Source organism: Diachasma alloeum, unplaced genomic scaffold, assembly GCF_001412515.2.
Source record: "Diachasma alloeum isolate Michigan unplaced genomic scaffold, Dall2.0 Dall_scaffold_00213, whole genome shotgun sequence".
NCBI classification, from domain to species: domain Eukaryota; kingdom Metazoa; phylum Arthropoda; class Insecta; order Hymenoptera; family Braconidae; genus Diachasma; species Diachasma alloeum.
This window is the reverse complement of record NW_021680378.1, coordinates 164,093-181,787: the sequence shown is the minus strand read 5'-3', so window position 1 is coordinate 181,787 and position 17,695 is coordinate 164,093. Positions and strand designations below refer to the sequence as shown.

The 17,695-nt window shown below is 42.3% G+C and overlaps 1 protein-coding gene across 2 annotated transcripts; it reads left to right on the top strand.

The window, feature by feature from the left end:
* The first annotated feature begins 625 nt into the window (after window positions 1-625).
* On the top strand, window positions 626-17,522 carry LOC107037132 (brefeldin A-inhibited guanine nucleotide-exchange protein 3). 2 transcript variants are annotated; one of them, XM_015255516.2, is made up of 12 exons: window positions 626-710; window positions 774-907; window positions 1,919-2,053; window positions 2,119-2,284; window positions 3,927-4,056; window positions 4,136-4,417; window positions 4,489-7,868; window positions 7,927-8,059; window positions 10,647-10,875; window positions 12,738-12,964; window positions 13,645-15,100; window positions 16,904-17,522. In XM_015255516.2, the coding sequence occupies exons 1-12, from the start codon at window positions 626-628 to the stop codon at window positions 17,045-17,047; spliced, it is 6,501 nt and encodes a 2,166-aa protein (XP_015111002.1). In that variant the 3' UTR covers window positions 17,048-17,522. The 2 variants fall into 2 exon arrangements, with proteins under 2 accessions (XP_015111002.1, XP_015111003.1); XM_015255517.1 differs by lacking the exons at window positions 13,645-15,100; window positions 16,904-17,522 and adding an exon at window positions 11,132-11,344 and having other exon boundaries at window positions 12,738-12,808.
* Window positions 17,523-17,695: the final 173 nt, after the last annotated feature.

Below are 17,695 nucleotides of genomic sequence, written 5' to 3'. Positions count from 1 at the left end.
GATAAATTATTTTTTTTATCCTCAATCAATCAACATCATTATTCAACATTATTATTCGATAAAAAAAAATTTGTTAGCTTGCTCAAAAACATTGATGTGTTTGGAAAACAGAATCGAAAATCGATTAATCATCTGTTGAGAACATCGATGTTTTCGATTAATCGACCAACACCGCTTATCCCTAAATTGAGTGGCATTTCAATAGAATCGATCAGCTAAAGTGCAACCCAACAAAAAGACATGAATTCCCAATATTTCTCGGGAATGAGTCACGCTTAATTTCCGAATGCATCAATAGGTGGTGGTAGTGACACCGTCATGCGCAGAAAGGTCTTTACACGATCGGCGGGGCGAATTAATCGCCCGCAAAACGCCTACACATGTCGCAAAATTGAATGACATGTCAATGGAATTCATTCAACTGAAGTGCAACAAAAAAAAGGCATGAATTTTCAATATTTCCCGGGAATGAGTCACTCGCACTCCACTGATAGCATAAAAAAAGTGAAAATAACAATCTGACATTCAGTGAAACCTCAACGCCAAAGAGACGGTGCGCAGACTCATGAATAGACCCGCGTGAAAAATACCACCGGTTATCGATTAGACGAGTGGCACTCGTGTCATGGAGGATCTCCTGCAACAGATCGTGCGGGACTCACAAAATGCTAAACTATCGAATTTACGAAAAGCAGCGCAAGATGCCTACGGTAAGTGCTCCGATACCTTTGTCCATTAATTGCCTTCATAAACCGTTGATTTACGGACTTCAGAGTTCATGGAAAAACAGCAGGGACTGCTGCGTGATCCCCCTCATGAACTGCGGAGCAAGTGTCTTCATGCTATTCAACTCGCGCTGGAAACAAAAAGAAGTAAATTTGTGTCCTACGGAATTTCTGGATTACACGTAGGTATATTTTGTTATAATGAGAATTGCTTCTCTTATTCCGACGCGCGGTGACAGGACTTCCGGTTTGTTTTGATAACAACTTGGGCGTTTGGTGATAGTGCAGCCGGCTTTGTTGATTTATCAATGTCAGATTTTGGCATTGAAGGGAATTGATTGATTTAGTTACGAGTTTTATAGTTATACTTTTTACGATAGGATTTTCCGAAGAAACTATTTGAAATGAAGATAGAAATGATCGTCACCCCGGGATTTTTTTCGAATTTAAGCATTTTTTTTAGGAAACCTTCGAATTTTTTTGAATTTTATAGGAAATCGAAAAATTTTAGTCGCGAGTCTAGAGTATTCTTCATTTTTACAGAATGTTTTAGAATTTTTGAGAAGTTTCTATGAAAATCCAATAATTTTCTCAATTAGTAAGAGAAGCCGAATTTTTTCCAATTTTCCCCGAACCCTCGAGAATATTATAAAAAATTTGGGAATATTCTAGATTTTTCCAGAAAGTTACAGAATGTGAACTGTACAAGGCAGCGCAATAAATTCCTATAATTGAGTAATCAGTTTTATAGTTATATTTTCGGGATTTTTGAGAATTTCTACAATTTTTTGTTAGAAAACCTAAAAAATGTATTAGAAAGTCCGAAATGTGCTTCATTTTTTCAGAATATTTTAAAATTTTCGAGAAGTTTCTATGAAAACCCAATAATTTTTTCAAATAGAAAAAGAAGGCAAATTTTCTCAAATTTTCTTGAAACTCCGAGACTATTATTAAAAATTTAAGAATATTCTATATTTCGCCAGAAAGTTCCAAAATTTTCCAGAAAGCTCTATAATTTTCTAGAAGTTTGTACGCTGTATACTGAACTATCCAACCCTATCGGGTAAACTATTCAACAATGAAAATGCCATTGAAATCCATTCAGTTATTTTAACGTTAATCGCAAACAAAGAATCGGCAACAGATTTATCATTTCCAAAATTTTTCATCCGATGGATTGAAAAAAATTGCAGAAAATACTGAGAGACGATCGATTTCAATCGCCCTACGAACCGGAGGATGACTCACTGTGGCTGCCAGCTCAGATGTTGCACGCAATGGGATCCATACTGTCCCAGTCCGACGATACCCAAACGGATATGCTTAAGGTATTGATAATCCTCATTAACATAACACCCGGGTTTTTAATCTATGATAATGTCCCTCACTGTAGGTGCTGTTGCAAGTCGCCTGTTCGGCGTACTGGACGATGAACGGTCGTTTGATTATTGCCATTCTCACGACGTGCTGCGAAGCTTTTGAGAATGGCAACCAAGCGGTTAGGACGGCTGCACAGGCGGCGACTAGTCAGACACTCAGGTCATTTTGTTTATTCTTGGGTGAGTTTTTATTATTTACAATTTTTTTGTAATACCTGGCTGAAAAGTGCACTTTTCGTCACTGGGCCCGATAAACCGCGATTTTAACCTCGATTCATTCGGTTAAATCGCGGTTTTCGGGCCTAATGACAAAAAATATTGTTCGACACGGCCGTGGGAACTTTTCTACCTCATATGATTACAGGACTCGCCCTCGGCTCGTCCTGTAACCTCATATTCGCCAGAAAAGTTCCTCACGGTCTAGTGTCGAAATGTACTATTCCATCACTTGTGTGTAAAATCTCATTTTCCACACATTGCGATGAAAAATATAGGGTTTGACGAGCGCCAAAAAACGTTTTTTGATTATATCTGCCTGAAAAGTGCACTTTTCGAAACGGTTTAGTGTGCGTAAAGCAGTTGTTTTCCGCACGGCGTGCGTAAAGTTCACAAACGTGCGTAAAATGAAAATTCCACAAGAATTCACTCGAATTACAAGAATATTCACTTTACACACTTGAATTTTAATTTTCATCATGACGAAAAATAGGCTTCGATACTCGTGGGAAAAGTGTTCTTTGACCCTTGGGAAAGTAGCACTCGCCTCTGGCGACCGCCAAAATAGTATATTGTGCTACTAGTCCGTAAAGATTCACTGTTTCACACGCACGTGTTCACATCCTATTTTTTTGTGATACCTGCCGAGTTCACTGTTCGGAACGGTAGTGGGGGTAAAGTGGTTGTTCTTGTGCCTAAGTGTGTAGAGTTCAAGAACGTGTCTAAAGTGAATTTCGATTGTGTAAGTGATGCTTGACGCACGAGATTCACTTTACGCACGTCGTGCATAAAGCGGTTGTTTCCCGCACGGTATGCGTAAAACAACAATTTTACCCCCACTACCGTTCTGAACAGTGACCTCGACAGGTATTACAAAAATTAGGATGTTACACGCGCGTCCGAAAAAGTGGAACTTTACGCACTAGTAACACAATATACTATTATGCACGTGTATCAAAATATTCTTTTCTCAATCAAATTGAGCTATCGGGCTGGGAGGGTAGAGTTGACCCTCTGTATAAGATACCTCGAACTTTGTGTGCTTCTTATAAGATACCCATGGTCATGGTAATTTTTCACCGAGAAAAGTAATCATAAATAGAATCGTAAGGGTCTGATGACCTTGAGCCTTAACCATGTGGGCCCCACAGTTTCAAAGGTCAAAATAGCCTTTCGACTCTTCTAGCTATTTGACCCTTAGGATCACTCCACTGGTATCCCCGTTTGACCCTTAAGCCCCTTTGAATCCAATGTTTCTATCACATAAGTTTAAGTTCCAAAAAAGAGGAGAAGAGGACTGCATGAAATAATAGTATTTAAACACGCTGTGAGTCATTAACTGTCGACATTAATTGATTAGAGGTAAAAATTTCATCGAGCGACATAGAAGAAATTTTATATAACTGATGTTAACTAATTATTAAGGAGAGGAGGAGGATTACATAGGTGTAAAACAAAGAAAAACATTTGTAACCCCAAAGAGATGAATAAATAATAAAAAAATTTCATCGAATGAGGGATCAACGAAGGAAGTATCTTATACAAAGAGGGATACCAAAATTCAGGGATATTGACATAGTCTCATGCAAATTAATTGATCCCGCAGACGAAGAATGCCAAGAGATGGACGAATACGCAAAGCGCAATAAAAATTTGCGCGAAAGAGGTGTCTCCTGTTTCAATGAAGCCTTACCAATCCTCCAATACATCTGCAGCCGCTTGGACGAGGCGCAAAGGTAAGTAACAACTTCCCCCAATCACAAAAATCAATCAAAACTCCTCAAAAATTTGGAATAAATCTCTTCAACTTGGTAGAAAAAGATATTCAACCGGCAAAAATGGGAACACGATCGTCTTTCTCCTCGAATGCCTGCACACCCTCATCTCCTCATTACCCCAGAAAATTCACACAAATGCCCACTTCACAACCTTCCTCTGGCAGAAATTCTGTCCCGCATTGATCGCATTTCTGGGTACCCCCCGTGTGGACAAAAGTTTTACATCGCGAGAGGGTAAAGACACCGAAGTGGGCCGGGGCTCTGGTTACACAACATCAGCTTTAAGCTTTGATAATCATCAAGCGAAAACCGTGTACAGGTACGAAGCCCAAAACCCACTCCCCCGTTCTGTAGAATTCCGTTCTCAAAATAAAAAAAAAACAATTACAGCATCGGCACGGAACTGGTTCGCCTCGTGGGCTGTGTCGGTCCCCTCCGGCCAGTCCTGGAGTCGGTGTTCCACCGGATGTTGCTGTACCCAACCCCCCAGCAGAGACTGGAGCCCCTGAAAGCCCTCCGAGAACTTCTTCGAAGTCCAAGCCGTATAGTAGACTTTACAGGGCCCCTTCTGATCGAAGAAGAAAAGACAAGTCAACCGCAGAGTGACATGGCCCTGATGAGACTTGCCATGGACTCCATCGAGGAGTCTACGATGGCGGGACAGTCCACTCTGTACGCAAGCGTCTCCTGTGTCGTGGCGATGCTGTCAGCTCTGCAGGAACTCTGCGAGGGCAAGGCGATCAATCACAGTTACACCTGTACGATAAACTCCCTCTACGAGAACCTGGAATCCTGTGATTATCGTGGACCTCTGACGTACCAGAGCATGGCCAGATTACCGAAGACCTATCGAGAACAGCTGGAACTGATGAAGAAGTCGAGCGGCTCGGAGTCCGATTCATCTGGTCACGGTCCATCAGAGGACGGCGATTCCACTGATACAGAAGGTCCTCAGAATGAATCCGACGACATCAACGAGGAGAACAGCATCGACGAGCACGACTATGCAATTGAAAACGAAAAGGAACGACTGCGACTGGAGAAATTGCCAAAGTGTCTTCACGTTGGCCGACAAGCAGCTGAAGAATGCAATGTTGACGTAGAAAGACACAATGCCCGTCAGTTCGTGAAGATCCTCCGAACAGATCTCATTCCCAATGTTCTCAATCTCCGGAGTAACATTGAGGTCGACGAGGCACTCCAGAGTTTCGCATCTGAATACTGTCAAGGTGTCTTCGCTGCACAGCAGAAGATACAGGATCGAACGCAGATGAGCGTTGACACGTGTGCCTTAATCACGATCATGAATGCTGATGGTATTTACTTAGCTACTTACGCAGCACTACTACTCAATCTGAAATTAATCAGAATGAATTATTACTGCTTGGAAGGTCGTCAAGTGCCGATCAGCGAGGAACAGTTTGTCGAAGAGGTTCACGGATCGGGAGTTCTGGTATACTTATCAGCGACATGGCTGTCCGAGTTGTACCAGCAGATCCTGGCCTGCAATCTCTTGGAGAAATGCGGTTACAATCCTTCATCAACCGAGAATTGCGCCTTGGTGAACATCTTGGTCGACGTTGATGGAATAAGCGAAAGCCAGCGAGGAGGACAGTTGCTGTCGGATTACCGACGTCTTGAGAAGGCCCAACTCTCCCGAAGTGAGCCAACCCCTGAGGCTGAGGCAGGTGCCAAATTATCCCGTAGGGTATTGTCCTGTTGTTGGGCGAGTATGATGACAGTTCTAACAGCTGGACTGAATCCCGTCAAGGAGGAATCCAACAAAGGTCTCCTGAATCGGGACAACACACGCCGAGGAATCCGGGACACGGTGGTTCTCGCATTGGAGGGGCTTCACAAGGCGGCGACGCTCAGTAATATTTTGGGACTGCAAAATCGTTGTGGTTCTATCTTCGCTTTATTGGCGAAAGCTGCTTGCACAGAGCCCGCGATATCGAAATTGAGGCGCACCAAGGACGTTTTGAGACTCAAATTACAAAACAGGGCGACGAATATTCATACATCACATGCGCTGAGCATGGAGGTGTTACTTGGAAGGGGATTGGAGCTTGGAAGTCATGGATCTGACTGTTGGCCGCACGTATTCACCTGTTGTTTATACGTCAGCAAACTGGAGCATGATTTCTTTGGTAGGAATCAGACTCTCTCGCTTCCAAAAGTCATCAAGAAGGAGAAGAAAGACGCGAATACATCGGATTCAAAATTAAACGACAAGAATAAACTCAACTTCAATATCGTTGATGAGGAAGAAACGTGTGTTGATGTTTACAGCTTCCTGTCGACACCTTACAGCCAGAATACGATTACCGATACTATTCCGGAGATCATTCAAGAGTCCAACGCTGATAATCAGTTCAATGGGATCCTTCCTGCTGATTACGCTGCGAAGATCATCTGTGTTTTATCGCAGCAAGTCGATAGACTGTTTGAAGATGCTGCTTTGAAGTTGAATTTGAAGGCCCTGTGTTCCTTCTTATCAGCTTTATGCTGCGCAAGTAAAGATCAGCTCTTCAAATCAACGGAGAGCTGCAGGGACAGCAATAGGTTCTGGTGGAAGAAGAGCAAGCCTCGAGAGGAAGAGTTGAATGTTCTTCTTCTTTCAAGATTGGGAGAGGTCATGCTGAAGTGTGTGAAGAGCGGACGACCTCTGATTCACGTCATGAGGATTTGGAGTATCTTAGGTCCTCATTTCATGGAAGCAGCTTGCCACAAAGATCGAGAGATCTCTAAGAAAGCAGTTCAATGTATTCACGATTCAATGGCAGCGTTGTTGAATGAGCAGATTGAACTGCCGCACTTTCATTTCAATGAAGCCCTCTTCAAACCCTTTGAGAATCTCCTATGCCTGGAGCTTTGTGACAGCGATGTCCAGGACCAAATCGTCAGCTGCATCTGCGAATTCGTTGAGACAAATAGGACTGAAATCAGGTCTGGATGGAGGCCTTTGTTTGGAGCGTTACGTGTAGCTTCTGTTGGTAATTCTGACTCTGTCGAGTCAGCACCACTTCTCGAGGTCTTTCGAGTCTTTTTATCGACTGACAATACCCTGGTGTTTGCTAATGCCGCCTTAGACTGTATTTTGTGTCTCCTGAGACATGTGCGAGGCTCGGGAGAGACCGAGACACCGCAGGATATCGATCAAATCAATAACGCAGAAATTAGAAAGATGAGATTGTGCTTGGAGAGCTTGAAGTATTTACTCAACTGCAGTGATATCTTGTCGTCAATGTACCGAATGCCTGCGTGCCCTATCTTCCATTCAGCCACAAGGATTCAACTGTCTACGATCCCTCAATACGTCGATCCAATCATTCCTAATCTGGAATTGACAAAGTTCGAGAGATCCTCGGAATCAATGCAAGAAATTGTCCCTGAGATTTCCTACGAGATTCTTTCAAGGGTGGATAAGGCACAGACGATAACTCTTCAGAGCATGGAGAAACCGAGCGGAATTCTGAGGGTCTGGTATCTTCTGATCGAGGGACTGGCTAGCGCCACAATGATCTGCCCAAGAAGATATCAACCGCACACGTTGGAAACCCTCTTCCATCTTCTTCGAGATGTCTTGAATGTCCCCGGACCGGCCTTCGGTCTCTACTGCGTTAACCATCTACTTCTTCCCATGGTTCAGAATTGGCTGAGGATGACCTCGAAGATATTCCGGGGATGGGACAATTTTGCCCCGAATTTCAAGCAGTGCTGCGGACTGACAACGGATTTGGTGGTTGACTACTTGACCCATCTCCAAGGTATGATGATTTTGGGGAGGGGTGAGATGATCTGTGGTGATTATTGTGGGTCTTCCAGGTCCTGAGGTGAAGCGAAAGGACGAATTACTTCCGGCAACTACGCTTATGCTTAAGCAACTTCTATTAGTGATGGCTGAATGCGTTGTACAGCAGACTGAGAGTATCGCGAGGTTGGGCTGCGCTTGTATCAGGTATGTTTCTCTCCAGAAATTACTGGGCTAGTACATTTTTTGTAAAGACGAGATGGACCGCGCTCATTCTTCTCATCTCCTCACATAGTGGCGCTTCGGTTTCAGTCTTACGCTTAGACTTATTCGAGATTTTCGAGATATTTCGAGATCGATTTCTTTTCTCCTTTTTACGATAGGATAAGTTTTTCGGCGAATGCACGAACTAATGGCGCCATGTGGCTAATTCGTGTTCAATGGCTCAGAAAAGGATAGCATTTATTTTTTTTTTAGTACCGCAGAAAGAGTAACAAAAAAATAACACCAGGTGAACACACAACATGGCGCCATCTATAGATCTTTTGTATAAATTTGCCCCCTATAATGACGCAACTTTTGCTCGAAACATCTTTTTATCGCAGCTACCGTTCTTGAGTTATTTCGATGTGACTTTTAATTTGTGACACCCTGTTTATACTCGAGATGGTCATAATCATAAATTAGCATTACCATTGAATTTTCCACTAGTCTGTTGGTTAATATTACTCTACAATTTTTAATTATTAAATTCACCAGCAATTAAATATTCAAATTCCGAATTATTGTATTAATCAATAATTAATTGATAAATAATTAATTATTAAATAATAATTATCAATGATTATTTGGTTAATAAAAAATCCTCTTCGTGAAATTTAGTATTACTCACTCAATAGACAATTGGCAGTCCTACATTATCAATGATTTTATTATTTTCAAATTTTGGTGATTATTTTGTTGATTACGCTCCAGAGAAAAACGTAGAGAAATGTCGCAACTCCATACGAATTCTTTCCATACATGTGACAGTGGGTCGTATAGAATCAAACCTATAGAAATCGTATAGAAAAAATTTGCATAAAAAATATCCTTATAGAAATATCCGAATATCATATACAAAAATCCTATAGAAATTCTATACGCAATCCGTATAGAAAATTTCTATACGATTTTTTCATACGGATATCTTCGAATAAAGATGTTTCGATTGTTTAGAGTTTCGTTGACGAGTCTGACAGTCATTAAAATAGTGTTAGAAATAATCTTTTCCTCTCGTGAGATCCGATCAATTAGCCCCTCATGTATAGATATTCCAAATTTTTATTTTTTTCCTCATTGAAGTAGTTTTGAAGAAAATTGGGAGCTAATAAAAAACATTTGCTAGTTAGTACTTTTTTTTAAATAAATTTTTGAAAAATCACCTCTGAAAAAAAGGCGTTATGCCCTCTATTCCATTATTTCCAAAAAATTTTATCAGCAATCGATAGCAAATTGTTTGAAGATTTTTGCGAGTTAAGAAAAAATCGTCAATGCAACCCTATTATTGTGTAAATTAACAATTCCAATTTCAACGGAAAACCAGAGTTGATGACCAGAGTTTGTAACAGAGATGTCAGACAAGATATGAATGTTTTTTTGGGCTCAAACGAAAGAGCGGGTCGAGAAATGGCGTGCTAGGACCTCTAAAGATGGTGTTGAACCAGGGGAGACTCCTAGAACCCACTGGAAAATGTTGTCACAATTGCGCTTTTCAATTGAAAACAGACATCATCTTTAGAGAGATTTGTCATCTTTAAAGACTTCTGCACGCCATTTCTCGACCCGCTCTTTCATTTGAGCCAAAAAAAACATTCATATCTTGTCTGACATCTCTGCTACAAACTCTGGTCATCAACTCTAGTTTTCAATTGAAATTGGAATTGTTAATTTACACAATAATAGGAGTGCATTGACGATTTTTTCTTAACTCGCAAAAACTTCAAACAATTTGCTACCGATTGGTGATAAAAAATTTTGGAAATAATGAAATAGGGGGGATAAATTTTCAGGGGTGATTTTTCAAAAATTTATTTTTAAAAAAGTACTAACTAGCAAATGTTTTTTATTAGCTCGGAATTTTCTTCAAAACTACTTCAATGAGGAAAAAAATAAAAATTTGGAATATCTATACATAAGGGGCTAATTGATCGGATCTCTCTCGTGACTAACTTTGTTCAATGCTGTAAGCACCTGCTGCCATCTGCTTCAGCTTTGCGAAAACGCCTTAATTGATCAATGCCTAGAAAACGATGAATGATCAATTATCTCATGATGTGAAAGCCAATGATTCATTAAAAATCGTAACTACACGATTCAGTAGTGCAATCACATACGCATGGAATGTGGGTTTAGTGGTTTTAAAGACAAAAAAAATATAAGAATATTGTATAGGTGTAAGACGATAACGAAGCTTGACAGACTGTCGGATAGGATATAAGGTAGCTTCTGATCCTACCTCTGGTTCGATACAGTGTGTCTGTATATTGGTAAAGGGTGACACTCGACACCCAGTGGAACCCGTCAAACATCCTCGTCGTGACTAAAACGTCTCCTATCGTGCATGTTACACTTTTTTTTACCAATTCTTCACTCAATGGACTTGTTTCGCGTAATTCAATACCTATTGATGATGGATACGTGACAACTTTCTTGCTGTCTAGGATTTCATAATCCGACATAACGTGATTGATAAAAATATGAATTGTCAACTGGGACAAGTGTATATCCCTTCCTTTTACAATTGACTTTGCAGGCATGTTCTTGTCAGCAGCGGACCAATTCTCACCCCAGAACAGTGGGAAGTCTGTGGTATTGCCTGCTATCGTGCCTGTTCAAATTCCCTCCAGGAATTGCATCAACTTACGATGGCATTCTCACCAAGATCCGAGTCTTTTTACGGAGACATTGCACAGGTCAAGGTTGCCGCAAGGCGTGATGCCACACCCGAGGAGTCTGAGCGTCTTCGTCAACTCTCAGCGCAGGTTTGTCACCATTTTCCATGATTCATTAGGAATTGGCTTCAATCAATCAATCAATTGTCGACAATTTGCGAAAGAAGAGCGGAGAATATTTCCATTTATTCACCGATAATTTCATTGATCTCGTGATTTAGAAGTGTCCGCCCGTGCTTGCGTCTCTCATTATCGCATTTATCTTGATTTACATTATTTTTACTTTTTTTTGCCTTCTCTTCGTTCTTCTTTTTTCTTTCCCTCCTGTGACCTGAATTGATCTCAGGTGAGCCAGCTGCGCGAGGTTATGACTGCCGTGAAGAGGCAGAATGCAACAACACTACCATCAACAGTATTCGAGGATACGATGACCATTGAGACGACACTGATCGACCAGCACACAACTTCCTACCCCGTCGGTTGTAGGCAGCACACGACACCCCCCGTATACACTAACACTACGTCGAACACGGGCCCCCATTGGCTCTAGCCGTTCACGGTAACTCACGTCATGGATTTTAATTTGCAAAAAAAAGAAAAAGCAGAAACAGATGAATTGAAGAATGAGATAAAAATTTTCTGAAGAAAAATTTTTTGATTTTCCTTGGAAAAATTTTACACACAAACCTCTTTTATTGTAATTACTACCCCCCCCCATCACCAAGGCTACGTTTGGTTATTATACATACGTTTCCCCATAACCCTATATTGTATTTTTACGCGAGTATAGTGTGTCCATTGTTGAAGATGTTATGACGTTGACAGTTATCTTCCCGTTATCGGTGATTGATTCAATTTTTGGTGTTTTGAAATGCGGGGAAAACATTCTTTACCTAGGAATTTAATTGACTAAATTGTAGATCATCAGAAGAGGATGAATAATTTTAAGGAATGTTTGAAAATACGAGGTGGTGAATAGCCGTGAGCGCCGCCATCTTGGGTGCCTTCTCCCTCTGCCGCAAGGGCCTTCAAAAATGGCGGCGCCTCCACCTCGTATTTTCAAGCATTTACTAAATCTATTTATCCTCTTCAGATCACCTTCAACTCGCTTCACGCAGTTTCTACGAGTGGAACCAATTTTTTAAGCCATCTTCCAGATTTTTCTATCTTCCCTTCGCTGAAAAATCCCCGATTCATTGAATCCATCTACCGATTTGATAACGTAAACCAGTGTTATTAGACACACATGCACCCGCTGTTAGTAAGCACGATAATGTTTTGAGATGAGCAAAACAAAATACCTAGAGGAGTCCTTTTTCAAAACCTCAGATGTCACCACGACATATCAGTGGAAGAAATTTTTAAAAAATCTTTATAATCTGCGGTAACGATTTTTCTGAATGCAAAGAACTCCTCTATGGAAACTGACATTGAAATTGCGCACGATTTTGTAATATATGTTTGAAGATATAATGAAATATATATCGTTCATCACTATTAAAATCCATGGCTTGAGTCCATGGCTAGATCACAGTTGACTAAGATGAAAAAAAACCATACGATGAGTTGAATTATTATTTTTTATTTATCATTGAGAAAGCAGCTTTCGTAGTACGCACACCACATAAACACATAAATCTCGTCCACGAAAGAGTGATTGAATATTCTATATCATTTTATCCCTCCACGAGTTCATCCAAACCGCAATGACATCACAGATATTAAACAAATTTTATTTTCCAAAGAGTATTTAGTACAACTGTTTGTAGTCTTAACCAATGAATAACCTATTTCTGTTCACAACAGTGTTTCGTATTTTGCGAATTTTATTTTGCATCCACCCATACTAACCTCACAATGTTCAAGTTATGAAAAAGCTCTACTATAATCCGTTTAAATTGGCAAAATAAGTACTCATTATTTTCGTTATTTTTTTTCTTATGAATTCTCAGGTATTTCTTCTTGCTGAGCAACGACCTGAAAATCCCCAACAGCATTCGGATGAAAGATCCTACGTCTTCCTGTTGTACCCACCGTCGGTCGCCTCGACGTTGAACCCTGATTTATATATTGTACGGGTACAATTGAGAGCATTGGTTGTTGGTTTGTTGGTGCATCAGATGTTGTTGCAGTGCATTGCTAGTGTCCTTCTGCCAGGCTCTGGAGGCTCAATATCATGGTGAGTATGAAAACAATGAGATGACACAGTTGGTCGATATGTTAAATTGACGAGTGGCGGCGCTGAAGCTTACAAGATGGCTGACATAAAATTTTCCACTTGAAAATTTTCAATCAGGCCTGAAAACCCATTTATTATTGGAGAGCATAATTAATTGAATCATAGACAAACTCCAACAGCGTATATCAATGCGAAGTTTCTCCTAACACCACTTTTGCTGATTTCATTCTAAACGTTGTACGTCGGCCATGTTGAAGCGTCAGCGCCGGGTTGGGGCCAGCAGGTGAACGGAATTCCGGGGATTCCCCGAGAAAGGAAAATGAAACCAGATTCTTATCAATTGAAAAGTTTACTTCTAATCAATTGATATCAATAATTAATGACTCAATACGTGTTTAAATACTATTATTTCATACAGTCCTCTTTCCATCTGGTATTCGAAGATAACCTCACGTGACAGAGACAAGTGGAGGGATCATAAGGGTCATATGAGCCCATGAGACCGATATAATGAACTGTGCGCATCTCTGGTTCACCCCTTACGATTACTCATTTCTCGTTAAAAAATTACTAGAACCATGGATGTCTCATACAGAGATCCTGATCCTTTCACCTTCCTAATCACCATCAAAAACGAAATCGCCGCCCTACAAATTTGAACATATCTTCCCCAATTTCAGCTTTACGAACGTGATACCAAACTCCACCTCACCAACATCAAAAATTCCCCCAACAAGCTGTATATCTCATCTGACCTCTCCTCACATCGATACATTCTTAGCTGCCCTGGACCTCGCCTATGCGGCGTCCCTGAAATTCGACGCCCGTCCAGGGCTCAAATTTCTCCTTCAAAAAGTCGCAAATTTAGATCAGCCCGCAAACCTCTATCGACAAGCAGGAGCAGCCTGGACTATTAAAATTCTAACGCTCTTTGAGCTTTGTCTGGCCGAGATAACGAAAACCGGAGCCGATCTTGAGATAGTCAAAGCTATCGTTTCCAATCACAATCTCGAAAAATCGCAGGATAAAGTTAGATATCGTCAGCTAGTCAAATATGTTAAGCAGCTTCGAACGACTTTTGAGACTCTGTGCGAGAATTATGTTGATGTTGCGTTGAACCGCGATGGGAAATATTCTTTGGCTGATAGTTTTGCAGAGAGGAAGATTTTCCTACTGGTCGCCCAGCCCGACGATTTTCCAGAGATCACGAGCAAGGAGTCCATGGACGTTCGAACGTTTCATCCTATGAGTCCAGAGGCAACTGCTAATGATCATGAGAGAACGGGTGAATCCAATCTCGTGGGCGAGGATAATGGAAAAATTGAGGAGGAATACCGATCTCTCAAGCTTTTTGATTTGGCTTCTGACTATTATTTGGAATCTGGACCAGAGTCGGAATCAGAATCCGATGATTCACGACCATCTTCACGACCAACATCTCCGAGAAAACGAATTATTTATCGAGCAAAATCACCGGATAATTCAGAGGGAAATAATTGTTCTGAAAAGAATTCGCCAGAAATTCCAGTGATTTCTATTGATAGATTAGCAGAAACGCACACTAATGACGTAAAAATTCCCGACATCAACGATTTTGATAGTAAATATATTACTCAGGAACAAACAAATTTCAACATTACCTCGTTTGATAATTTCAACGTTGAAAGGATAAAAAGTGAAAATAGTTTACTATCCAGAAGAAATTCTCTGAAATTTATAATGAATTATGATTTAAAAGATGACGAGTATTTTTCAAAATTCCAGAGATCAAAATCTCTGATGGAGTTGCACAGAATTTACGATGATAATTACACTAAAGTGTCTTCGATATATCGAATTAACAATGAGCCTTTTAAGAATAAATTAGTTGATGAGCAGCAAGAATCTACGGATAATGCAGGGAGTTCGATGATAAATTCGAGATATGAGGACAATGTTGATGATTTATTGAAAGAGTACGAGAAGAGTAAAAGGGGATTTAGGATAAACCCCTTCTTGCAGGATTATGAAGGCAATTTGGTGGAGAGAATATCAGAGAGTGCCAAGGGGAAAGCCATTGGGAGGGATAGTGAAGCGCATCGGAGGGCATGGGCCGAGACACTTTGCGCTGCTCTGGAGTGGGCTCTTGCACTTACGGTGAGTGAAAATTTTTATGCCAATCTTGAAGTTCGTAATAGGAACATTTCATGATTTTTGTGTATTTTTTTTACTTGATAATTAGGGGGTTACGCCCCCGGCTCGCATCGCTCACCAACCACGGGGGCCGCCCCCTCGCTCGCTTCACTCCCCAACGCCGGGACCATGCTCACCCTCTCGCTTCGCTCCCCAACCTAGGGGCTACGCCCCTCGCTCGCTTCGCTCCCCAACCTAGGGGCTACGCCCCTCGCTCGCTTCGCTCCCCAACCTAGGGGCTACGCCCCTCGCTCGCTTCGCTCCCCAACCTAGGGGCTACGCCCCTCGCTCGCTTCGCTCCCCAACCTAGGGGCTACGCCCCTCGCTCGCTTCGCTCCCCAACCTAGGGGCTACGCCCCTCGCTCGCTTCGCTCCCCAACCTAGGGGCTACGCCCCTCGCTCGCTTCGCTCCCCAACCTAGGGGCTACGCCCCTCGCTCGCTTCGCTCCCCAACCTAGGGGCTACGCCCCTCGCTCGCTTCGCTCCCCAACCTAGGGGCTACGCCCCTCGCTCGCTTCGCTCCCCAACCTAGGGGCTACGCCCCTCGCTCGCTTCGCTCCCCAACCTAGGGGCTACGCCCCTCGCTCGCTTCGCTCCCCAACCTAGGGGCTACGCCCCTCGCTCGCTTCGCTCCCCAACCTAGGGGCTACGCCCCTCGCTCGCTTCGCTCCCCAACCTAGGGGCTACGCCCCTCGCTCGCTTCGCTCCCCAACCTAGGGGCTACGCCCCTCGCTCGCTTCGCTCCCCAACCTAGGGGCTACGCCCCTCGCTCGCTTCGCTCCCCAACCTAGGGGCTACGCCCCTCGCTCGCTTCGCTCCCCAACCTAGGGGCTACGCCCCTCGCTCGCTTCGCTCCCCAACCTAGGGGCTACGCCCCTCGCTCGCTTCGCTCCCCAACCTAGGGGCTACGCCCCTCGCTCGCTTCGCTCCCCAACCTAGGGGCTACGCCCCTCGCTCGCTTCGCTCCCCAACCTAGGGGCTACGCCCCTCGCTCGCTTCGCTCCCCAACCTAGGGGCTACGCCCCTCGCTCGCTTCGCTCCCCAACCTAGGGGCTACGCCCCTCGCTCGCTTCGCTCCCCAACCTAGGGGCTACGCCCCTCGCTCGCTTCGCTCCCCAACCTAGGGGCTACGCCCCTCGCTCGCTTCGCTCCCCAACCTAGGGGCTACGCCCCTCGCTCGCTTCCCTCCCCCCCGCGCATCCATGCGAGTGTGATCCAGAGGAAATCGATAGCTCCATAATTTTCTAAAATTCCACTGTAGCAGAGGATGTTCATATGTTATATGAAACATTCAATGAATTGATCATACCAACCACGGGAGCCGCCCCCTCGCTCGCTTTACTTCCCAGTCTAGGGGCCACGCCCCCTCGCTCGCTTCGCTCCCCAACCTAGGGGCTACGCCCCTCGCTCGCTTCGCTCCCCCCCGCGCATCCATGCGAGTGTGATCCAGAGGAAATCGGCAGCTTTATAATTTTCCAAAATTCCACTGTAGCAGTGAATGTTCATATGTTATATGAAACATTCAATGAATTGATCATATGTGCTCCACTGTTAGCAGATAAAGACGTCCATAAGTATAAATGACACGTTCATTGAATTAATATTGAACGTCTTGCAAATGTATTGCACCCGCTCCAAATATCTGATCCCCCTATACATGGACACTCCCCAATTCATGTAAAATCATACCCAAATTCACATTTAATTTAAGATATTATCCCATCATAAACTGTTATTTCCTAATACAAAATAATTTTCTCATTTCAGGATGAAAACCTGAAACCACTTCTTCCAGTCCTAGTCGGTGGAGTTAGAACCCTTACAAAGTTCGCAGTTGATCAAAATCTCAAACAGAAACTCTCTACTCTATTTCATCGTATCGTCGTACTCTATGGCTTGACAAATAACTAGAATATCTGATAATTTTAATTTAAAGCTTAATTATTAAATTATCGAAACATAAGGTTATGCAGGCTGTATAAAATGGTTGACTGAAAATTAAGAGAAACACATATTGATGAATTTTAAAAAAGTATTCGATATCCAAGTGTATTTTAAAGGAATATCTATGTCTTGGGAAAAAAGGAGGTGAATTTTTCGGAGGACGTGTACTCCATTGTCTTCGACAAGCTGATGCTGATACGATCATATATGTAATGCATGAACATTGTCATGTTTAAATGTAAAATGTATGATACTGTATGATTATGCCCAATATATTATTTTTCGAAGTGCTGTTGCTCATAAAAAGAAAATTGAAAAAAAAAAACAAAAAGAGAAAAAAATTGGAATATTTGAGAAAAAGGGAGGTGTTTTCTGACTGCTGGCAAATAATGTATTGACTGCTACATCAAAAGAATAAATATATCGACAATATAAATCCTAATCCACATTTGAAAGCATTTTGAAGACTTAATGATGCGCTCAACATCGATTATACCTTCTTCCTTAAAATCCATAAATCAAAACAAATGAAAAAGGAGAAGAATTCTCCGAGAAAAGGAGACAATGTTTCACGTCTGCGGTTCCGACGCGCTCCAACCGCGTCATTCGTGGCTC